The following is a 26277-nucleotide window of genomic DNA, read 5'->3' as shown; positions in this document are numbered from 1 at the left end:
TGTAATCATTCATCTCAGTTCATTTGTGGGTCCCTGTAAAACAAACTGGATTCTGCACTTAACGTTACAACAGTATCTACATTTTCAAATTTAACTAATTGGGGTATAAGTCGGAGAAGGCAGCCATTCAGCCAATGGGATCATGGCTGATCTGATAATCAACTCCACTATCCTGCCTTTTCCCTACAACCCTTAAATTGCCTTACTAATTAAAAGCCTCTCAGCATTGAAAAATGTCCTTACCGACCCAGTCTTGCCACCCCTCTGTGGTAAAGAACTACATAAATTCATTACCCTGAATTTCCTCATCTATCTTAATTGTAGGATCCCTTATTCTGATATTATACCATCTAGTACAAATAAGCCAAAGACATGAATGTCAAATGGAGAAAAAAATACAAATTCTTCAGTTAGCACTTGAGTGCAGGTGGAATTTCATAACCAGAGTTGAGAAGCAATTCACTTAAAACTGTTGTTATATATTGGAAGACCTCTGCAAATTCAGCCACAAAAGTTTTTATAGCAATAGCAAATAAGAAATAGCAATAACCCAAAGCAAACTTGAAATAAAAACCAGGAAATGTTAATCTCTGTCAGAATCCTGCAAGTTTACTTTGGGTTTGCTGCTATTATTTGACCTCTGGGCTTTGGAATGTGTTGTCACTAGAAGAGCTCTTAATATGATCCAAGAATAAATAAAGTCAGCAATTACCAAGAGCTATTCTAAACAAAAAGAACAAATTGTGGTTGTATAGGCCTGTGCAAATCATTCAAGCAGCAGCTAGATGGTGATTGTTTGAGCTGGGAAAGTTAACTAGTAGGTTTCTAAGCATGGTAGAGCTGAATTGAATCTGTGACATGAACAGTCCAACATAGTTGTAAGCATAGGACATTTGGTCTATTATGTAAATGTCCAGTTGATAGAAGTCTGGAGGAAGACAGAAACCAGGAACAGCACTTTTCTAATAAGTCAGGTATTGTTAGGTCGGGGGGCTGTTGGGACACAGAAGAACGTACACAAGTACTGCAATTGCCCACACTGACACCAGCATCAGCAAAAGGGAGTACAACACATCAGCCCAGTACTTGAGTGCCACAAAAACAAGTCAGAGAAATGCAAGCCAAAAAAAGTAATTAAAATTTGCAAAGTGTAGTGTGTAAGCACAGCTGCTCCTTTACAGAGATGAAGCAAGTTCCAAAGAAATAGCCAATTTGAAACGGGATTTCCAGTTATATACAGAATTCTTATAATAGCACATTTTCTACAAATGCCAAACTGAACCACCAGCCTCAACCTCTAACTTATTGAGGCTTTTCAAGATTTCATTGCTCCCCAGTTCCATCTTTACTTATTTGGTTACACTGCTCGGAATTGCTTCTGTGACAAGTACAAGACTGACAGATCATAGGCAAAATGAGCAATGACCCAAGTATGGGAGATTGCAGCACTTGTGTTCAAGGCTCTCTCCTTGCCAAGAGCATTGCCTGCTGAGCCTTTCTAGTGTTTCCCGTTTTTATTTCAAAATCCTGATTTTAATCAACAAAAACACACTTGACAATCAAGGCCTACATCAGTTATAATTCTGATCAACTACACATCTCCTCTCCACTGGAATGGTAGAGATGGCCATCCCTAGCTCCTGGACTCATTGTTTTGAATCCAAAGCTTGATCCATCATCTCCCTCCTCTAAATCCTCCATAAAACTATTGCTTCAACTTCATCCACAGTCAGTTCTCCTTTATCCAGTCCTCAACTCCTGCTCAGACTAATTTCTCTTCCTTAAGCAAAACAAGAATTGTGATATGAAAACAAGGTGTTAGATGGGACTTTTGCTATGTTATTTACACAAGTGATCGGGACGTGAATGTATAAGGCATGATTAATAAGTTTGCCGATGATACAAAATTAGGAGGTATTGTTGACGGCGAGGAAGGTTATCAAAAATTAGAGGGATCTTGACCAGATGAGGAAGTGGGCTGAGGACTGGCAAATGCAATTCAATACAACTGAGTGTGAGGTGTTGCACTTTGGAAAGTCAAACCAAGGTAGGACTTAGACAGTAAATGATAAGGTCCTGAGGAGTGCTGTGGAACAGAGGCACCTAGGAGTATAAGTAGATAGTTCATTGAAAGCAGCATCATAGGTGGACAGGGTGATGCAGAAGGCATATAGCATGCCTTCATCGGTCAAGGCATTGAGTATAAGAGTTGGGGCATTATGTTACGGTTGTAGAAGTCGTTAGTGAGGCTGCACTTGAAGTATCGTTTACAGTTTTGGTCACCCCATTATAGGAAAAACAGTTAAACTGTAAAGTACGCAAAGATTTACAAGGATGTTGCCAGGACTAGCAGGCCTGAGATATAAGGAGAGGTTAGCCAGGAAAGGACTTGGAACTTAGGAGAACGAGGGGTGACCTTATTGAGGTGTTATAAAATCACGAGGGGCATAGATAGGATGAATGCAAATAGACTTTCTCCCAGAGGGCATAGGTTCAAGGAGAGAGGGGAAAGAATTACAGAGGACCAGAGGGGGCAACTTCTTCAGGTAGACAGCGGCGCATATATGGATTGGGCTGCCAGAGAAAATGGTTGAGGCAGGTACAATAGCAACATTTTAAAAAAAAACATTTGAGTAGGTATGTGGATGGGAAGGGTTGAGAGGAATATGGACCAAATGCAGGCAATTGGAACCAACTGAGTGGGCACCATGGTCAGCATGGACCAGTTTGGGCCAGAGGGCCCATTTCCATGCTGTCTTACTCTATGACTCTGTTGCGTGTAAGCAAGACAAGTGTGATGGCAATTGCACTTAATTCATCGCAACAGCAAAAAGGAAATCGAAATCAAGCAGTCCTTGATGTAACATGACTACGAACAAGAGTTTAACTAATGATTTTTCAACTCTACTATAAAACCACCCCTTTAAGCATTCTGACTTAAATTAGGAATTCGGAGTGACTGGAATGTGACTTAAAATTGATCCATGCGTGAAGTCTAATGACTTTTGCATCTGGATTTCATTTGTCAGAAATTGGCCATAAGACCCCAGAACCATTTATTCCAGGCATCTGTAATCAGATGCCCTCATTTTTGTTTTTTTTTTCCCCCTCCAAGTGCACTCACATCACCCTTCTCATCTCTTCTGCTTTCTATTACCAGCTTCTGGCCCTACCCTCAAATCTACATTTCAGAAACATTGAGTTATTCAAATCAACAGCAAGGAGTCAGAAGCAGGCTCATTGTGTTTTTCTTCAAGCCCATATATTGTGGTTGCGATACTCCTGTTGTCCTGGCAGAGATCAGCACAGTTTTGGGGTCAAATACTGCGATCTTCCTGGACTTGGAATTACACTACTACTTCCTTGATGTGAAAGCGTTAATCAAGTCAATATTCTCTCCCTGCCTTAAAAATCAAGACGATCAGCAAGAATCCAACTCAATCTGTTGAACATTTGTCCCAGTATGAGCACCGCAAACATCCCCGACAGACAAGGAATCGCACCAGAGGATCAGTTTCACGTAGCTAATGAATAAATAAGAAGTACTGATTGCAGGAGCCACACCCAAACAAAACTAAAATCACATGATAACTGTGCTGCCTGTGGCTAACATTAAAACTTTTGAATTTTTCATGTACTTTTAATTATGGATTAAACAAGAAAATAATCGTTTTAAACCAACGGTTGTTGGATGATTACTTGCTTTCAAAACATGCTGCAATTTGACACGTTACAAGCAAAGTTTTACACTGCCATTTGTTCAAGCAGTGATTATAAAGCGCAGTTGCAGATGAACTAGAGCCAAGGGAATTGTGTATAAATGGAAATTCAGCTGGTAATAAGCAGCGGATTGATATGACAAATGCTTTCTGCTTGCCAACAAGCACGGTGATTTGGTTCTTGGGCAACTCAGCAGCTTGTGGCTTTGAATTGAGGCTTTTTAGAACTCCACCAGCTCTGGAGTTCTGTTCTATACTGTAAAAATCACTTAAGTTTGAATAAAACCAGGTTATCTTTCCTTCAGCTACTGCTGCGTGCAGTGACTTTTAATAATTAAGTCAAGAGACCTTTTAAGTGAACCAGTGGAAACATCTAGAGAACGATAACCAAGATGCAGCATTCTGACCAACACAATAAGAACTCTTAGCGATCCTTATGAACAGAAATTACTGTATGTTGTCCCAATATTCCCTCCATCCACAACATCCATGTTTTTCATGTACATAGGCATGTGTAATAGGGAATTCCATAAAAGATTCAGTGTTTTAATTAGTTATATGCTTGACAGTTCATAATGGTTTCTGCATCTGTATCTGTACCTGTACCTGTACTTGTAACAAATACTAATTACATGAAGTACAGAAACCTAGTCCGTGCTATCAAACTGGGTCTAAGAGACAGGAATTTGGGAATTCTGCATACTTTAAAAAAGTCTTCAACTTTTGTGACAACTCCAGGAATAGCAGGGCTTAATTTCTAGCAAATCCCAGTTTTTTCCTGATGTTTGTCATTTTCTACCAGTTGTAATAGTTTTCTTTTGGAAAGGCCGAGCTATATTTATTCCTCCCTTGCAAAATGACTAGTTTACTTACTAGTATTTCTAGTATATTTACTCTTCTCTAGCAAAGTAAGGTGTCAACATCTCTAGTAGAGATAGGTAAGGGAAGGGAGGCAACTAGTGCAAAGATTTGCAAAATCCTGATATTATAAAAAGTGTGTCCATTAGAAATGTTGTATTTAAACATCACCAAATTGTCCTAGACTTACAAAGACAATGCAATAGGAAACATTCCAATCCAGTTAACACATCACATTCCTGCGCTGGAACGTGAGGAACATTTGATTGTTAGCTGAACATGGTAACAAAATAATTAGATATCAAAACAAGGATCAAGATCACATTAAAAGTGAAATATCCGCAGATTTTTGCGGCACATCTCAGTGCAGGATTCCAGGTTCACATTGTACAAATGGTGTGGTTGCAAGTGGTCAATCTTCTCATTGAGCTGACATTAAAAGGCTACATGCTAAGATGCTGTTCCATAGTTTTTTTAACATCATCTTTAAAACATTGAATTCTCATAGCAATTCTATTGTTAAACTTTCATCTTTGAATTATTTGACCACTTGTTTGATGTTTATTTACTTAAAAACAGAAAAGTAGAGTCTTGATTTTGCACTGGGCACAGAGCTTTAAATCAATGCACAGCATTTAATGATACCCCTTAGATGCTTTAATTATTACGACAAGATTTACGAATTGTGCTTCTACCACAAATCACTACAACTTTTAATATTTTACAATTATAGTCAGGAGTAACATGTTCTAAACCAGGGGCAGGAACATAGGTTTCACTTTTGAGTATAATCTAAAGAGGGCCAGGATGAACAGTCCTTAAGAACCCAAAGCAATTACAAGCCCTCATCAATACTGCAGACCAGAGACGGAACTGATTCCAGCAGGTCAAGAAGTAATTCTCACTGGAGCCCCAGCCCAAGATTTGAGACACCACGCAAATCTGCAAATTTAGCTTCTGTGACCTTATGAGACTTTAAAAAAGGTGTCTCTAATTAAGCCAAGGGTAGAACCCCAGAAATACCAACTAGATTTTTTAAAAAAGGTAAAATCCTCAATGAACGCACATAGAATCCCCAGAGTGTGGAAGCAAGCCATTCAGCCCATTGATCCACACCAACCCTCTAAAAGGGAGCCCACCGATACTCACCAACCCCCACCCATCCCTTTAACCATGCATTTCCCATGGCTGATCAACATAGTCCCCACATCTTTGGACTGTGTGGGAGGAAACCGGAACATTCAGAGAAAACCCACATAGATATGGGTCAATGGCAACTGTCTGTGGAGTTTGCACAGAGGGTGTAACCGAACCCGGGTCCCTGATGCTGTGAGGCAGCAGTACAAACCACTGAACCACCATGCCACCCACATTTCCTCAGAATCTGTGGTTTAATTCAGGTCCAAGTAAATTACTCCCAACTTTGGAATTTTCAGTTTTGCAGGAATATCAGCAACATGCAAAAAGCAATAAAAATCACAACACTTTTTAAAATAAAACACAGCAGTCACCACTTGGCAGAGAGGAAAATACAAAACATTGTGCTGTACAATTCTTGGACATGGAGCATAAACCAGAAGAGTCTCTTCTGCATGTTTATACATCTAGGTAATAATCTAAAATATGCTTGTTTTCAAGAAGAAAATAATTGAAACTGGATAAATACCCCGGTGATTCACACAAGGCAGAACACCTAGTAGTAAGTACAATTTTACTAGTGTTTACACAATTGCATTCTTGCATCTAGTGAGAGAAACATACTGCTACTTTTAATTGGTCTCTTCCAGACATAAGCCAATGGAATTTCTATGCAGGCATTAGAATAGATGAGATCTTGAATCATCACTAACTTCCTCACTTGGAACATGTTGTTCCAGTATTAAAAAGACTTACCCTTCTCTCAGCAAAACTTCAGTTTATAATGTAAATTATGGATCAGACAGCTTAACATAGGAGCAGGAGTAGGCCATCTGGCCCCTTGAGCCTGCCCCACCATTCAATAAGATCACGGTTGATCTTTTTGAGACTCAGCTCCACTTACCCACACACTCACCATAACCCTTAATTCCTTTGCTCTTCAAAAATTTATCTAGCCTTGCCTTAAACATATTCGGTGAGGTAGCTTCAACTGCTTCACTGGGCAGGGAATTCCACAGATTCACAACCCTTTGGGTGAAGAACTTCCTCCTGACCTCAGTCCAACATCTGCCTCCCTTTATTTTGAGGCTATGCCCTCTAGTCCTAGTTTCACCTGCTAGCGGAAACAACCTCCCTGCCTCCACCTTATCTATTCCCTTCATAATCTTATATGTTTCTATAAGATCTCCCCTCATTCTTCTGTATTCCAATGAGTATAATCCCAGTCTACTCAGTCTCTCCTCATAATCCAACCCTCAACTCTGGAAATCAACCGAGTGAATCTCCTCTGCACCCCCTCCAGTGCTAGTATATCTCTTCTCAAGTAAGGAGGCCAAAACTGCACACAGTACTCCAGCTGTGGCCTCACCCGGGACCCTATACAGCTGCAGCATAGCCTCCCTGTTTTTAAACTCCATCCCTCTAGCAATGGCAGACAAAATTCCATTTGCCTTTTTAAATTACCTGCTGCACCTGCAATCCTACTTTTAGCGATTCATGCACAAGGACACCCAAGTCCCTCTGCACAGCAGCGTGCTGCAATTTTTTACCATTTAAAACATAGTCCATTTTCCTGTTATTCCTACCAAAATGGATGACCTCACACTTATCAACATTGTACTCCATCTGCCAGACCTTTGCCCACTCACTTAGACTATCTATATCCCTCTGCAGACTTTGTGTCTTCTGCACACTTTGCTCTACCACTCACCTTAGTGTCATCTGCAAATTTTGACACACCACACTCCCCAACTCCAAATCATCTATGTAAACTGTAAACAATTGCGATCCCAACGCTGATCCCTGAGGCACACCACTAGCCAGTGACCGCCAACCAGAAAACCACCCATTCACCCCTACTCTTTGCTTTCTACTAGTCAACCAATCCTCTATCCATGCCAAATACATTACCTGTAATACCGTGCAACTTTATCTTACGTAGCAGCCTTTCGTGTGGCACCTTGTCAAATGCCTTCTGGAAATCCAGATACACCACATTCACAGATTCCCCATTGTCCACCATGCAAGTAATGTCCTCAAAAGAATTCCACCAAATTAGTTAAACATGACCTGCCCTTCATGAACCCAGGTGCTCCCAATGGGACAATTTACATTTCAGTATTTGAGAGGAATTTTGAAAGGTTTCAAAATTCTTCAGATCTATTGAACACTAGATGGATATTGCTGCTTAAAAACATTAACTGTTAAACATTAATTGTGACATTTCCAACTGCAGTTAGTCACATACACAAGCACAAAAATTATCCTAAAAAAAGGAAATATGTAAATACATCAGAAGTAATTCAGCAAACTTTCGATAAACTAATACCCAGAATAGGCAGGTTGTCTTACAAGAGTAGATATGACAAGCTAGGCTTCTGTTGCAATTTAATATAACAGAAGGCAACTTGACTGAAATGTACAAGATTCTGGAGGGCCTTGACAGGGTAGATAGGGAAACCCCACTTGGGAAAAATCCAGAATTAGGGGCTATGCCAAAATAAAGTGAGTGATCATCTATGTAAGGCTAAGAATTTTTTAAAAATTGTTTCTTCTCAGTTGATTTTGAGTCTTTGGAACTCTCTCCCTCAAGAAGGCAGTGGCAGCAGGGTCTTTGAATACTTTTAGGGTGAAGGTAAATAGATGATTGCTAAGTTAAGGTACGAAAGGAATGTATACAGTATATGAATTCAGAATGGGGTCTGGCTACACCCCAGAGTCTGCCAGGAAAAATTATGCAACATGTTTTAATAATGGAAGTAAGGAAACAAAAAAAAAAGTACTAGCTACCAGTTTCAGCCCTCCTAATGGTGCTGCTTTTAGTGCCACATTCTAAATCATAATCTATTCACTGAATAAATTATCATTCTATTAAGGTTTGGCTCCAAGTGACCCTTCCAAAATTCCACTTAAAACTGTCAGAAGTTAAATTTATGTTCAGCAGTGCTAATTCCACATTTATACAGCAAGTTTATTATAAAGAAAGAGCTCTAAATTGTATGGTTTCTTAAAACAAGCAACAGAGAGCGAGAGCGACTTTAAATACAAGTCACACTGTAAAATTAAGGTAATTTTACAGAACGATACAACAGGAGGCTCGAGACTGGAACATAAATTAAGGCAGACTATTAAAAGGAATATAATAGAATGATTAGACATGGTTACAGTATTGATCAAACTGTAGGGTGGGTGACTAAGCATCTGGTTGGCAGGTGTGACAAAGAGAGTATTTCCATCAGTGTATCTAGATTCCAATTACATTAATAATTTGAACATGGATACAGGACAGAAGGTGGGTTGCACTGTTATAGGAAAGACATTATTAAACTGAGAGGGTTCAGAAAAGATTTACTAAGATGTTGCCAGGAATGGAGGGTTTGAATATAAAAATAGATTGGAAAGTCCTGACCAAAACGTCAGCTTTCCTGTTCCACTGATGCTTCCTGACCTGCTGTGTTCCTCCAGCTCCGCACTGTGTTATCTCTGGAAAGGCTGAGACTTTTTTCACCAGGAGGTTGAGGGGTAACCTGATAGAGGCTTTTAAAATCATGAGGGGCATTGATAAGATGAATAACAAGAGTCTTTTCCCTAGGGTGGGGGAGTTCAAAATTAGCAGGCATATTTTTAAAGTAAGAGGAGAAAAATTTAGAAAGGACATAATGGGCAATCTTTTATTTTAAACAGAGTGGTTCGAGTGTGGAACGAACTTCCAGAGGAAGTAGTGGATGCAGGTACAGTTACAATGTTTAATAGACTTTAGGATAAGTTCACGAATAGGAAACGTTTGGAAGGGTATGGGCCAAGCACAGGTATGTGGGACTAGTTTCATTCAAGAACATGGTTGGAAGGTACTGTTGGAGGATCTTTGGTGAATTTCTGCAGTGCATCTTGTGGGTGGTACACACTGCAGCCGAGTGTCAGTGGAGGAGGGAGTGAATATTTGTGGATGTGGCGCTAATCAAGCAGGCTTTGTCCTGGATGGCATCAAGCTTTGAATGTTGTGGGGGCTGCATCCATCCAGGCATGTGGGGAGCATTCCATCACAATCCTGTCTTGTGCCTTGTGGACAGGCCTTGGGGAGTCAGGAGGGGAGTTACTCACTGCAGTATTCCTAGCCTCTGATCTGCTCTTCTCGCCATTGCATTTATGTGGTGAATCCAGTTGAGTTTATGGTCAAATGGTAACCCCAAAGACATTGTTAGTGGGGATTCAGTGTTGGTACCACCATTCAATGTCAAGGGCGGTGGTCAGATTGTCTCTTATTGGTGACAGTCACTGCCTAGCTTTTGTGGTGCATATGTTACTTGCCATTTGTCAGCCCAATCCTGGATATTGTCCAGATCTTGCTGTATTCCAACATGGACTGCTTCAGAATCTGAAGTGTCACGAATGGTGCTGAACGTTGTTTAATCATCAGCGAACAACCCCAATTCTGACCTTATGATGGAGGGAAGGTCATCCATGAAGGAGTTGAAGATGGTTGGGCAGAGGATACTACCATACGAACTCCTACAGAGATGTCTTGGAGTGGAAATGACGGACCAACAATCATGATCATCTGTGTGCCAGGTATGACTCCAGAGAATTTGCCCCTGATACCTAGTGATTCCAGGTTTGCTAGGACTCATTATGCCTAACTGGAGTTACAACATGCCATATAAACACACATCCATAGGCCATTCCCCAGACTCTTAATTGAAGGAGCTGAGAAAATAAACATCTGAGTTACTATGCATCGATGCTAACCAGAAAAAAAATCAGATCACAGGTACTGTTGTGCCGCTAACTGTGGAAAGTCACTGGAGAAAGCTGACAACAAATCATTTGACAAAATGTCCAATGAGATTGATGGAATTAAAGGGCACCCCACGCAAGTTCACAAAATTCAGGCAGGAAGATATAATTGCTTTTGTGATGTTGGTACATACCACACAGAGGTTCTTCACGCTCACCCAGACAAACTACAGTCTGCTACGTACGCAAATGTTACCAATAGCAGGCAACTGAGTTCTGAGTGGAAGTCACTAATTAGGGAATTTAATGCTGTAAAGGAAAGAACAGTTATGTTGCAATCGAACAGTAAGTAAGTTGCCACCAAGCTTAAGTTACTGAATGGTATGCTTTTTAAGACAAAATTTGCAAATTTTCTTATGCTCTGAAAGCATTGTCAAACAGTGATAGTCTCCATTTTATTTCTGGCAAACGATTAGGATGCATTGCTGAAAAAAATTAGGGAAAATTCATTCACTCCTCACCCTGAAGGGGGTGCACAAGATGTACAATCAATCAACACAAAGCATACTGGCATCGGTAACAGCCCCTCATTACCAAACACAGGTAAATTCACATGCTCAGAGGGATTACAGCACTATGTAGTATTACACAAGTTACCACAGCGCCTCCAGTGACATGCTTGATGTCAATGATACCTCTTGAAGTAAATAGAGCACAGCAGATGCCCTGCATTTGATAAATAATTAACTTAACGTAACAGTATTCATAAGTTACTTTGGAAGGAGATTCAGTCTTTCTTGCACCTGTTGCAGTCACACCCACCATAAAAATACCTGATCCACAATAATACAAAACAAAATACACTACAAAACCTTTTATAGGAAAGTCAGTACTTCTTTCAGATTATTACAGCTATTTTACTTGGATTGTACAGCAGCTGGACAGGAAACAGAAACTGGATCTGAGTAAATGAATATAAAATGGGCAGAAGAGAAACGGCCAGACTTGGGAGATTGGATTTAACCAAGTCACAGCTTGATTTTCTACTTACAGCAGCTATTTTCCCAGTTCTACAAATACACCAATCAGTATGTCATTAGCATCCCTCTTTATAACTCATGACTGCAAGTGGGACCCTTGCTTCTCACAGCTACCTTAAATGGGCAAATCACACCTATTAATTTGGGTGTGTTTAGCAAGTCATGTAAATTAAAAATGGACTTTTCGTCATTGTAATAGTACCAGGTATCATGCAAAGAATTGTTTAAAAGCGGTAGAGTAATAAATATCTATACTCCAAAAGATTTTCCTCATCTGTTTTAAATGGGTGATATCTTGTTCAGAATAAAGTCACTGCTCCTTGGACTCTCCAACCAGGAAGCCACCTCTCTGGATTTACTGTATCAAACCCCCTAACTTTCTTGTATGTTTTATTAACATTGCTCAAATTTTGCAAACTCCAATGAGTACAGGCCCAACCTATTCTCAGAAGAAGGTCTCCTCCATACCCAGAATCAAACTAGTGAACCTTCTCTGGACTGTTTTCAAAGCCAGTACGTCTTTCCTTAGATAAGGGACCCAAAACTGTTCTGTATTCCAGGTTATGGTCTGATCAATGCCTTGTCTCATTTTAGCTAAAATTGCCTAATTTTATTCCAAAGGGAATGGAATCTAAAAGGCCAAAAGTATGCTTGCCATCACTACTACCTGTTGAACGGACGCTAGATTTTTGAGATCCAAGCACAAGGATCCCCAAATCCACTTGTGCTGTAGCTTTGTGCAGTCTGTCCCCATTGAAAGGATATGCAGCTCCTCAATTCATCCTGCTGGTGCATAACTTCATATATTCCCACATTACTTGCCATTTGCCAAGTTTATATCCCTCCACCATCAGCATTTGCCTTCCTACCTATTTTGCTTCATCTGCCTTAATGCTCACAAAACAAAATTTTTCCACTGTAGGTACGTGACAACAATAAAATCAAATTTACCCAGTCTAATCGAAAGCCAGACCTCCAACACCAATCTTAAAACAGCTTTACTCGCAGTATATAATCAAACACTTTTTGGCATGGTAATATATTTATATACGCTGGCTCCCCTTTATCCATTGTGCTTGATTATTAACTGTTCAAAGAACTGGAAGAAATGTCAGGCATGATTTCCCTTCATGAAGCCGTGCTTGATTATATTACACATTTCTAAATTCTCATTTACATTGTTTATGATAAAGATTTCCCAATGACAGATATTAAGCAAACGGCTCTATAGTTTATTTTGTGCCTCCTTTCATGAAATAGGCTTTACATTGGAAGTTTTCCAATCCTATTGGGCTTTTTCAGAATCTAAGAATTCTTGAAAGATTATGACCAGTGCATCCATTACGTCCACAACCACTTCCTTTAAAACTCTAGGTTGCAACCCATCAGGTCCAGAGAACTCATCAGCTTCTAGCCCCATAAGACTGATGCAAAGTATTTATTCAACTCCTCTGCCAGTTTGTTGTTCCTCATTATTCTCTAGCGTCATTGCCTGAGGAGTCTGTGTTCTCTTTGGCCTCTGGTACTTTTTATATATTTAAAGAAGCTCTTACGGTTTCTTTCTCTATTACTTTGTTACTTTGCCCTCAATTCATTAAGCTTTTTTCCTTTGGTCATTGATGTTGGTTTTTAAACTTTTTAACCTTTGCCCTATTGTACTACTTCTTTCCTATTAATTTGATACTAGCCTTAATTTCCTTGGTTATCCACAGTCAGTTTATTCCCCTTCCAAGAATCCTTCTTCCCCATTGGGATAATTTTGCTGCGAGTCATCACAATTTTCTTAAATATTTGCATTACTGAAAAACTCTTGCCAGTTGATGGTTTTTGACCAGTTTGTCCAGATTGATGAGACAGGATCAGTAAGTGAAAAACTGTTAAACAACTACTTTAAACATGCTACGGTAGCTAGTGGCTCAGGAGGCTCAGATCAATGCACCTTGAAGAAAAACATTTTTACCATGCAGTCATTTAAACTGCAGGAACAATTAGTCTGCTGTTCTATACTAATACCCAGGAACTTCAGTTGAAATTCAAAGTTGTCCTTTTTCATATAAAACCTAATTATTCCATCTCCTCCAATAAATGTTCCCAAGTATATTAACAGTCTATTTGAATGATCTAGAGGATAACAAGAACTGCAGATGGAGTCAGGGCCAATACAGTTCTGTGGAAGGGTCATCGGACCCGAACGTTAACTGATTTTTTTCTTCACAGGTGCTGCCAGACCTGCTGAGCTTTTCCAGCAACTTTTGTTTTTGTTCATTACAGTGTGGAGCTGGAGGAACACAGCAGGTCAGGCAGATGAGCAGGAAAGTCGATGTTTTGGGTATACACTCTTCACCAGGAGCCCTGGTGAAGAGTGTAAGGTGTATACCCGAAACATTGACTTTCCTGATCCATTATTTGAACGATCTGTTTACTGACACTTTTTGTTATAAACTGACTCCCAGCTGATCCCTTGTGTAGAAATATAACTGTCAGTCATTCAGCTTAGCTATTATACTCCAGTTCCTGCAGGTATTTTATCATCCACATGTCTTACTGGGGCCTCACACACAAATCCCCCTGCCCCATCTAATATCTCCTGCTCTCCAACCTTTCAAATACTTTTTTGTTATGCACCCCTTTCACATTTAACAACTTGCATAGATGTAGGGCTTTTAAACAGACAAGGTGTTATATATCTCTATTTCCTCATTGTCCTTCCTCCAGACACCCGAACCAAAAATTCTCCAGTTGCTGCAAAGCAGAACTGACAGCATAAGTAAACCACTTGTCATTGAGCTTGTGCCACCATTCTACCAGATCATAACTGATCTGGTAACAACTACATTTTCCCACAACATTCCCATATCCCTTGATCTGCTCTGAACAAGCTTATGCTGATCTTAGTTCCCAGATGGAATCAGAAGATTTCTGGATTTGAAGAGAAAATTTTATGCAGTAACTTAAAAGGAAGACTAAACAAAAGGCAGAAACAGGGTAGGAATGGAATTCCACAATTTATGTCCCAGGCAACTCAAAGTATGGCTACAGCTATCAAATTCAATATGCACAAGAGGCCAGAATTACCATATTATACACACATGTACAAGTCAAATTTTAAGACATTAAAAGGTTAAATTTATGGGGTAACTATTACATGGACACTACTTTTGAAGGGCTGAAATTCAGAGCTATTGGGGAACAGAACTCGACCGAGCTGCGTACAAAGGGAGGTTGTCACCAGACTCTGATCTGATGCATCTTAAGCTTTTGTGCTAAATTCTTCCATTTCCCTCCATTTTATCTTGTCTACCATTGTTTTAAGTTTTTCAAAAAATCAGTTTAAGCTTTTATTTCTGAGAAAAGTTCAGGTTTTTGACTCTCATACAGTCTCACTGATCATTGTAGCCGTGAGAAATAGTCAACAGCTGCACGTCCAATCAAATCCTGCCTGAAAAAAGGAATCAGCGATACATTAATTACAGTAAAGTAAATGCATATAGGCCTCTCATATATGAAGTGATGTGACAAACTTTGTGTCACACTAAATATAGTGCTCATTTGATAATGAACATAAGAAATCCGTAGCCTAATGTTGGTGTGAATTGTACATCATCACACATAATAGTACGAAAAAGATTCATTTCCTCATTGTAACATTTATGCACAGGATCTTGACTCACAAATGTTGACCTGTTATCTGTGAAGAACTAGGGTTGACTTTTACATGAGATATGGAAAATTCCAGATTTTTCAGCCAAAAATAGGGGTCAATTTTTACATTAGATCCATTTATACTCAAGTATATACGGTAATCAAGTGCAGATATTGGCGGTTTCAGGGTTGTAAGAAATTAGAGACAGTGGCCAAGCATACAAAGAATGTTAAATTCAAGACATTGCTTTATAGGGAGCCAACGTGGTTAGCAAGTGCAGTCTAATTTAGGACAAGGATAGAGTTTGGACAACCTCACATTTATACAGGACAGAATGGGACAGAGTATGGACTGCAACAATTCAAAAAGACAGCTAATCCACATCACCTGAAAAACATCCATGGATGGGCAATAAATGCTGGCCAACTAGCAACATCTACATCCCACGAGTGAATAAATTTTAAAAAAATGCATTAGACCAGTCAAGTCTGAAAGTAGCAGAAATGTGGAGGAGATCTTCAACAGTAAGAAAGCGAAGCCTGTGGCACAGCCTGACAACATTATGTTGTTGAAATAAGCAGTTCTAACAGTGGTAGAACTGTGGGGTTGAAAGTGCATTCCAGTCTCAAAACATGACAACGAGCTTGCGAAGGTTGCCAGAGGGCAGAATGGAATCAGTGACAAGGGAGTAATAGTATGTGGTGGGGATCAAAGACAATGACTTCAGTCTAATTCAAGGGCAAATGGTGTGTCTTTCTTGCCAGTAAAACATCTAAAGCCTGAAGAAAGCTAGTTTATTTTCTCTCATCAGTTGTTTTAAGCTGTGGCCTTTAACAATGGTGCAGTTAGTATACCATGTACCTGTGCCTCCTGCAAAGTGATTAGAAAATAAAAAAAAATGAAGAACAGAAAATCCTGGCAAGCAATACCATCATCTCAGCAAACACTGGACAGGGACCATGAGTGCTTCACCAGTTCTTTCTTCCCCCCTCCTCTTTCTTTTTAAAATTTAGGGAGGTTTTTAGAAGGGATTTAAGAGTTTTAACTGGTAGAAATATATGCTGACACTTCGTAGTTGCTTGCCAGTGGTTACAATCTTTACTTGCAATAAATAAATCTTGTTTAGTACAGAAACCTGGTCTATTTTCTGTCTAGGCCCGAAACGTTAGCCTTCCTGCTCCTCTGATGCTGCTTGGCCTGCTGTGTTCATCCAGCTCTACACCTTGTTATCTCTATTTTCTGTTAACTTGGGTCTGACAGACAGGTAAAATAGAGACCGAGTTTTATGACAACTCTGGGAATGACAGGTCTGTTTCCAGCCCATTACCCCTGCAAAGCACAATTTGTGACTTTGACAAGAACAGTTTTGATATGGCAGTGGAACAGAAACCATATTGGATGGATTTTAAGTGTGTCAAAAAAGGACACATTACTTGATCACCATGGATGCTGCAAGGCAGAAGTCAACATTGTTACAATGCCAAATAAAAACCGAAAGAACTGCGGATGCTGTAAAACAGGAACAAAAACAAAGTTGCTGGAAAAGCTCAGCAGGTCTGGTGACCCTTCCTCAGAACTGAGGACACTTCCCCAATTCGGAGGAAGGGTCACCGGACCTGAAACAATAACTCTTTTTTCCTTCACAGATGCTGCCAGACCTGCTGAGCTTTATCAGCAACTTCATTTTTGTTCACTGTAACAAAGCCATTGAGTCCAGGAGGGAATCAATGCCTAAACCTCTGTTCTAGACTCAGGGGAAAATGAGTAAAGGGGAATTGGAAAGGGGAAATCACATCAGTTTGGACACCTCAGGAAGACCCCAAGAAACAAAGGCTGGGTATACAAGTATTATCATCCCCTGGGGAAATGTTGCCCTGCAGTTAGCAAGGGCAAATCACACTTGAAATTGTTGTCTCCCACTAATAAGATATCCACACAGGAATGCAACATTGATTACATGCTAAAACAATAATGCATTTTATTTTAAAAAACATTAGACTAATTTCCACTAGTTTAATTTTATTTGACTTTTAGCATCTACCTCCCATTTTTTAAAAAAAAAATTCATTAATGGGATTAGGGAGTCACTGGCCAGACCAGCAATTATCACCCATGCCTAATTGACCAGAGGGCAGTTAAGAGTCATTCACATTGCAGTGGGTCTGGAGTCACATGTGGGCCAGACCAGGTAAGACTGGCACTTTTCTTCCTTAAAAGAACATTAGTGAACCAGGCGGTGGGTATTTCCTGATAAAAAATTTGAGGTCATCATTAGACTCTTAACCCCAAAATTTTAATGAACTGAAATTCCACCATCTGCTGCAGATTTGAACCCAAGTGCCCAGAACATTAACTGGGTCTCTGGACTAACTATCCAGTGATATCACTGAACCATCACCTCCCCAAAGACATCAACGTTTCAAATAGAGGGTAGGTAAGCTACAAATGGTCAACTCCTACTTGGGAACTGAATTTGGTCACCCTGCTGCAAAGGGGACTCCCATACATCACTTTTGCTGCAGGTCACAGATGTTGGAATACAAGCTTTCATCCATATCTATATTGTCACAAACTAGCTATTTCAGCAAGTTAACATATAATTTTGCCACAGTCTCAGCTCTTGTACTGTTGAAACTGTCATCTATGTTTTTGCTATCTCTAAACTCTGCAACTACACTCCTGGACAGCCTTCTACAATCTACCCCTCGTAATCCTGAAATCAAAACAAAAGTCTGCCACCTATGTCCCAATATGCACCAAGTCTCATTCACTTATCACTCTTGAGCCCGATGGTCTAGGTTTTCAAATCCCACCAGACCATGCCTCCAAATCTAACCTCTTCCAGCACTCCTTATCACACCAAGTATCGTGACTAGGTAGTTTAGTGAAGACAATGGAAATTTGCTTCCTGTACATCTACCCAAGCTGTGAAATAGACCCAATTATAGGTGATATCTTCCCAACTTCTTCATGCTTGAAAAGAACATTCTGATCTTTGTAATGCAAACTAACGATTACAGATCTGCCATCTGAACTCCATTTCAGCTAAAAGGTTATCCCAATAACAGCACCTGGACTTAAGTGTGCACTGCCCTAAGTATTTTCATGTTAGCACACAAGAACTTGGGAGGCTTACAGCAAAAATCAAGTCATTTGTGAAGTCTATCCCTTCACATTTTCATCAATAAATTGCATCCTGCTCTTGATTATGTGTATGAAAAGAATGCTCGGATGTTGAAAGATAACTACGATATTATTTCTACCTCAAATTTCAAACCCCTCGCTTGAAAATTTTGCTGAATTACCAAGTAACAAGATTAAATTAGAAGTGAGGCTGTAAATTTCAATCAAGAATATCTTAAACTACATTGCAAACACTTGTGATCCTTTAGGAAATCAAGATCTTTTGAAACTCAACTGGCAAGTTTTTTGCAAACTTCACAGCATTCCAGAAAGAGAAAAACACGGGATCTTGGGCCAGAATTCACTACAACGTACAAATTTTGATGTTAGGTGGTTTCATAAACACATCTCTCCAGTTACCAGCTAGGCCTTACGCAATGCATCATCTTTTATCACACTTGAATCACATCTAATAATTAGAGATAGTAGGAACTACAGATGCTGGAGAATCTGAGATAACAAGGTGTAGAGCTGGATGAACACTGCAGGCCGAGCAGGAAAGCTGATGTTTTGGGCCTAGACCCTTCAGAAATCCCCATTTCTGAAGAAGGGTCTAGGCCCGAAACGTCAGCCTTCCTGCTCGGCCTGCAGTGTTCATCCAGCTCTACACCTTGTTAGATCTAATAATTACTCAAGTTTCAATAACTAGAAATATTGAATGATTAGAACGCTGGACTCCTTTTCACATTAGTCCATTTTCAGCAAACAGTAAAAAATGAAAAACGCATTAGAGAAGAAATGCTCATGTTCGATTAGCCATGTTGCAATGATTTTACTTGAATTATAGAAAGGCAGTACTCAATTAACTTTGGGATTTGATTGTGTTATCAAAGACTTTGTAGCAATCAGCAAAGGAAAAAGTGTAACAGATGGCATACAGTCTACTAATCTGAATGAAATCTAATTGCACAATCTATCATCATTTAAGTTTACATGCCTTTCTACTTTAAAATAAAAAGATAATGGGTTGCTTGCAGTGAATGATGTAACTGTTCTAGGAAAATATGCCTAATTGTTGATTCCCAATTTTACAGTTAAATGAAGGGTTGTTAATAAGTACAGACAAACTTTGCAGAAGTCAGTTATGAAGCATCAACAAGATCCTCTAAACATCAAAATGAATTAAAATATATGAAAACAAAAAGTAAAAATTCTTGATCATTACATCCCAATGTCCTTCGCTGTGTGCAGACAGGTCTGCAGCTTCACTGACCAGTATATTCTCTCCTTTTGTAATAATTATCAAATACAATTACATTGTTACCAACAATTCTTCTATACCTCTCATAGGTACAATTGCTCATGTGACTGGATGAGGAATGTTGCCAGACGACTCATTTGTGATGGTTGTTAATTCAATGCAAATCCTGTACTCACCTGACACTCCTAGAAAGTCAGGTGGATAAGTCAAGACAGTGGAGCAAAGTCACTAGCCAATTTCCCCCTTCTCCAACCCAAACCAAAACTATCTTGGTCCATTCAGCTCAAACTCATGATGAGCATCTAAAACAACTGCAGGTTAAAATAACATTTTCTTCTGAGGTACAACACTGTTCCAAGTTAATTATATTTGAAATTTACTGTGATTAAATTCCCTAAACAATTGAAAAAAAAATAAGCAATGTGTTCTGATGGCAATAGTGAAGAATTAAGGCGAACAGCATGCTGGTGGAGTTTCTTCTGCTCGCTTCAAATAGGGCCCCAGGATTTTTAATCTGACAGGTGGGCCTTGTCTTAATATTTCTTCTACGAACACTAGTCTACTTGAGGCTTTAGATTTAACTGACTGGGCCAAGGTTTGATGAAGTTACACAAATTATGTGGATATGCATTGAAACCGTCAAGCAAAACACAGTTTTGAGTCATTGTCACTATATACCATGGTGCAAGTTCAGTGACTTCTTCCTCTTTCCAATATTGCCAACGCACAAATGACTTCGATCCTGTCTTTATTCTTAACATTTCTATATCTATTTTAATAAAAACACTTTTGGTTGCACTCTCGACAAAATGGCACATACAAATAGTTTGCATTTTAATTCAGTCACAGCATTAACCAAACCGGAAATCTTCACCAAGCCCAAACTCATGCATATCTTGATTACTCTCTACCAATTAGAATGCATCTTTTTGCACACCTTAACAGGCTGTTTCTTGGGTGTCCTCACGTTCGCAAAAACAAAAAGCAGGTTTGCCGAATAATTTGCTTAGAACACTAGTAAGTGTCTTAAACAGCTACTTAGTACCATCATTAAGCCACGGGAATCATATTTCACTACCCCATTCCAAGAGTTACCTTAGTTTAACATCCAACTTTTTTGTCTCTTCCCAGAACGTTGAGGCACTTTTGTTAGTCTGATCACCCACACCTTGTCTCTCTGCTCAAATCATTTATATTTCAGTGAACACGGGCAATTGGGTAGATTTACATTTATTGTCTATCCCCAGTTGATCCAAACTTCTCTATTCAGTAACTACTTCAATGCTCATATCTTTCAAGAACTTTCCCTTCCCCCATCTCTCACTTCCAGTGTTCTAAGATGACAGCTGTGCCTCCAGCTGCTAGGCCATAGGCTCAAGACCCCAGTTCCTAAACTTCTTAGTCATTATCTTCTTAAAATAAAAACTGCTTAAAACCAATCTCTTTAACCAAGCTTTCAGTCATCATTCCTCTCTACTCCTTTGAATATTGATTTTTGACTATGCCAGTTAATTTGACACATTTTTAATATGATTAACACATCACTAGGCTGAAACAGACCCTTTGGTCCAACTTATCCATGCTGACCAGACATCAATTTGGCTCATATCACTCCAAACCATTGCTATTCATACACCCATCCAGATGCCTTTTATAGGTAATTGTACTCACCTCCACGACAACCTCTGGCAGTTCATTCTATACACACACCAACCTCAACATGAAAGTTACCCCTCAGCTACTTTTTAAAAAGTCTTTCCCTTCTTACCTTAAACCTATGTCCTGTAGTTTTGGACTCCCCCCATCTTAGGAAAAAGAACTTGGCTATTCACCCTATCCTTGCCCCTCGTGATTTTAAGCATCTATAAGGTCACCCCTCAGCCTCCAACGCTTTGGGGAAAAAGATAAAGTCCCAGCCTATTCAGTGCCTTTCTATAACTCAAACCCTCCAGTCCCACCAACATCCTTGTAAATCTTTTCTGAATCCTTTCAAGTTTAAACAACATCCTTCCTATTGAAGGGTGACCAGAATTATATGCTAATTCTGGAAGTTGCCTCACCAATGTCCTGTACAGGCACAACATGGATCCCAACACGCAATGCACTGACCAACAAAGACTTGTTAGTTCTGTAAATCCTCTCCCAAGCCAATCCTGCCATCTCAGATTAGATACTGAACAGAGGTCCATCTGCTCTGTTAGGAGGAACGCGAAAGATCCCGTGGTCGATATTGTTCCTTGAAGTATGAAGTTCACCCCTTGGCTTCTTGGACCTATGCTTAATTCTCAATAGACTACCTGCTTATTCATCTCTGTGCTGTTTGTAGGATAAGGTGGTGTGCAAATTGGTGGTCACAGCTTCACATGTTAAAGGACGCATTTTTTGAATAATTTTTCAATAATTTTTCCTTGGAACTTGACAAAAGGTACTATAATGATGCAAAATCTATTTCCACTATGACCTCAGGTACTGCATTCCAGAACATAGACTGAAATATCTTAAGGTTTTGGAGTAGATCTGTAGCTCGGGTTGTGGGTTGAGGTTGGTTGGCTCGCCCGCCGAGCTGGGTTGTTGTTCTGCAGACGTTTCATTACCATGCCTGGTAACATCCTCAGTGCAGCCTCTGATGAAGCATCGGTGTTTTCCTGCCTGGTTTTTAAACTCTGGGGTCCGTTGCGATGGATTGCCTCACTTCCGGGTTTCCTCTGTAGTGGAGGAATGAAGAACGAAGAAGGGTCTAGGCCTAAAACGTCAGCTTTCCTGCTCCTCTGATGCTGCTTGGCCTGCTGTGTTCATCCAGCTCTACACCTGGTTATCTCAAGTTATCTACGCCCTCTGGTTACTAACCCAATGAAAAGTTTCACCATCTACAAAACACAAACCTGTTGAAAATTGCCACTTAGCCCTTCATACTCCAAGGACAGTACTTCCAATCTCCTTACACAACAGAAGGCCCCCATCCCAATACCACAGAATAACATCAGGACAGAAAACGGCCATTAGGCTCTTTCCAGCCATTTAAGAGATCAATCCAATTAGTATCCCCAGGCCAACCTCATCATTCCCATGCCATATTTTCAGGTATTTATTAATTCTAAAGTGGAAGTGGATAATGTATTTATTTCCATTCTTTCAGGGAGTACATTCCAGATTATAAGTTTGCCATAAAAAGTCTCACCTCCCTCACTGGTCCACCGACAACCGCTATAAAACTAGTGCTCTCTGGTTACAGATCTTTCGGACATTGGAGACAGTAAGGACTGCAGGTGCTGGAAGCTAGAATCAGTAAGTGTGGAGCTGGAAAAGCACAGTCAGATAGCATCCAAGGAGCAGGAAAGTCAACATTTCGGGCCTAAACCCTTCATCAAACCCACTGGCTGTGCTTTTCCAGTTCCACATTTTCTGACAAGGAAACTGTTTCATCCTTGTCTATTCAGCCCAAATCATTTGGAATTTTAAACACACAAGTCACATTTTTCTTTAAATTTTCTCTGCACAAGAAAAACAATCCAGGTTTCCTTACACCATCATCCCTGGTATCATTCTAGTAAGTCAATGTTTCGATTTTAAAATTCTGATCCATGTGTTCAGGCCAAAGCAGCACTGCCTTCAAATTTCTATAAGCTTCCCCAGTTCAACAAACCTGAGATTCACAATCTTGGCATTTCCCTTGTTCCTAATTTTAATTGGTCCACTACTGGTGGTTGTGCCTTCAACAGTTGAGGCCTAAAAGTTTTGGAAATCCACCCCACTAAACTTTCTCCTATTTAAATTCACCTCTAACAAAAATGGTTGGCTGTTCTAACATCATCTCGTGGCCCATTGTCAAATCATGTCTAACAATCCTGTGCCTTGGAATGTTTCATAAGCAAAGGCACCAGATTCCCCATATCCTTCATTCTTTAAAGAGAACAATCTCAGCTTTTCAATACTGCGCACAATATTGATATAGTACCCTTAACAGCCCAAGTTGCTTCACGAGTGTTATCAAATAAAAACTTGACACTAATTCAAATCAGATTTTCAAGCAGAATAAAAGCAAAACGTGATGCTAGAAATCTGAAATAAAAACAAAAGTGCTAGAGAAATTCAACAAGCCCGGCAGCATCTGGAGTTAACGTTTCACGTCCAATAGGACTTCTCTTTAAAACCAAGGCAGAATACTGAAAGCTCTTATTCTTGACATTGCTTATCATCGACTTTTTCACCGTCTTCAGATATTTGCCTTCCTTCCATAAGTATAGCGACCAGTATTACCCAAATACCCAGCCTGAGGACTGAGAGAGCACTGCTGAAAGGGGAGGCAACAGAATGGACCACAAGGCACCTACCTCCAGAGCCAGGGCTGTCTTATCATAGGCATTGGGGACACGCTTCTGGAAGGCCCGGGCATACACCGGCCCGTTCTGGAGGTTGGGCAGCGAGGCACTGACACTAGGCTGGGCATAGGGCCCGAACTCAGGCTGCCCAACTCCGCCAACCCCCGACGGGGGCTGGTGCTGGGCCACCACCGCCTGGCCGCCCTCCGGGCTGTTAGCCGGGCCGAGCAGCGAGCTGGGCCGACATTTCTCCACGTAAGGCACGGGGATCATGCCGCAGCGGCCTTCGCTGTTCTGCGCGTTCCACCACTGATCCTCGGGCTTGTCCAGGATGCGGAGCACGTCGCCCTTGCGGAACGGCAGGTCCTCCTCGTCGTTGCCGGGGAAATCGAAGAGGGCGCGGACAAAGTGGGCCTCCTCGGACGGGACGCTGTTGGTGGGGATGTAGGCGGCGTTGGGCCTGTGGACAGGCTCCAGCAGGGTGGTGGTGTCCAGGTAATGGATCTTGTAGAACTCCAGCAGGCCGTGCAAGTTCTCGAACTCCTGGTCGCCAATACGGTAGCGGCCGGGCCCGGGGCCTGGGCCTTGCTGCTGCCGGCTGTTGATGATATAATGCGACACCTTCGAGTTCTCGCTGACACTCAGCACGTAGTCCCCTGGGATGGTGCGACTGTCCCTCACCAGGAAAGTGCCGTGCTTTTGGCCCATCAGCAGAGACACGGCTTGGTCCCGCCTCATGGGACCGAAGTACCAGCTCTCTTGCTTCTGGGCGTCGAAATTAGCCGCCATGTCCCTCAGTGTGCTCTACCCGGGCCGGGCTACTCTCAGCTCCGCTCTGCCTGCCCAGCGGTGCCGGCAGCGGCCTACTCACCGCCTAGGCCTCAGGCCTCCCTTCACAACACACAAAACTAAAGAAAATATAAAGTCCCCGGGCGGCAAACGGACGCGTGTTTACTTCATAAAATCCGCCCCCCCGTCGATTCTCAGATCGGCCGCCTCTTGTTTGTGAAACTTATATTTTTCCCCCTCTTACTGTAAATCTTTTGGAAAATAGCGCGCGAGAACAGTGGAATCGTTAACTGCGCCCGACCCTTTTAGCCGATTTCTATCCGCCGACTTTTGATTAGGGCGTTTGTTCTCTAAAAGGGACCGCCCCACCCCCACTGCGCACGCGCACTCCCTGGCGTGAGGTAGGGGTGGGGAGAGAGAGGACGAGCGCTGACCTCACCACGTGGAAGGGCAGCTCGTGGGTATGTTTGAGTGGATGGGGTGGGAATAGCCGTCTGCCATCTTGGTGAGGTCGTGTTGGACTCCTTTCTGCGCCTGAGGGTCCAGCAATATCAAATTGCACCGACATGGCGCCTGCAACCCAATCAACCGAGGGTGGTCCGGTTGGGGGGTGGGGTGCAGATCATCAAACAAAATTAAAACAAAGAACTGCGGCTGCTGAAATCTGAAACAAACAAAAACAAGAAATTGCTGGAGAAACTCTGTAGGTCTGGCAGCATCTGTGAAAAGAACACAAAGTCAATGTTTCAAGTCCAGTGATTTTTCTTCAATATCAAACAAAAATTTTATATTGAAACACCTAAACATGATTCAAGGGAGGATTATCAAACAAAGATTTTGGTACTGAAAGACATTAGTTTGACACTCAGGTAGGGCCTGAGGACTGAGGGGTGGTGGAGAGGTTTAGGGCACTGATTCATAGAATCACACAGTATAGATGAGGTGCTTTGGTCCATCGAGTCTGTACTGTCAAAATATGCTAGTCCCATTATCCAGCAGTAGGCCCACAACCTTGAATATTATGACACTTCAGTTGTTCATTAAACTACTTTTTTAAAGGTTGTGAGCCTTTCGGCTTTTCACTTTAAAATTATGGTGCCTTGTTCTTAATTCCACTTGATACTTTCTTTCTATTCACCCTCTCCATACCCTTCATGATCTTATACACCCTGATACAGACTCCTCAACCTTCTCTACTCCAAATAAAACAGCCTGAACTTATCCAGCCTTTCTTCATAGTTGAAGTGCTCCATCCCAGGCATCATCCTGGTGAATATCCCCGGGTTAATTACATAGCATTCACATCAAAATTAATCAAATAGTTTGTTTCTTTTTGTGAATGTATCAATAGGGCGGTCATGTGAATATATAGATGTGTTGGACTAAGGCAAATCCATAGTATGCAGCCCAGACAGAGCTGATAGCAAAGCTACCAGGTGGATCAATTAAAATTGGGATGTTCTAGCAACAGAATTGAGGACCTGGGAGATATGGAGGGACAATACCATGAAGGAATTCAGAAATAAGAATGAGAGATAGTAGGAACTGCAGATGCTGGAGAATCTGAGATAACAAGGTGTAGTGCTGGATGAACACAGCAGGCCAAGCAGCATCATACGAGCAGGAAGGCTGACGTTTCGGGCCTAGGGTCTAG

The 26277-nt window shown here is 41.0% G+C and overlaps 1 protein-coding gene across 1 annotated transcript in view; it reads right to left on the bottom strand.

Moving 5' to 3' along the window:
• Positions 1-24978, bottom strand: part of crk (v-crk avian sarcoma virus CT10 oncogene homolog) — a 40216-nt gene extending 15238 nt beyond the window's left edge. The window contains exon 1 of the mRNA XM_020516420.2: positions 23847-24978. Coding sequence (XP_020372009.1) covers positions 23847-24623 — 777 coding nt within the window. The 5' untranslated portion in view covers positions 24624-24978. The remainder of the gene's footprint in view (positions 1-23846) is intronic.
• Positions 24979-26277: the final 1299 nt, after the last annotated feature.

The sequence above is a fragment of the Rhincodon typus genome, chromosome 26, assembly GCF_021869965.1.
Source record: "Rhincodon typus isolate 14 chromosome 26, sRhiTyp1.1, whole genome shotgun sequence".
Lineage (NCBI taxonomy): Eukaryota > Metazoa > Chordata > Chondrichthyes > Orectolobiformes > Rhincodontidae > Rhincodon > Rhincodon typus.
The sequence above is the reverse complement of the archived record's forward strand: the minus strand, read 5'-3'. Positions and strand labels throughout refer to the sequence as shown.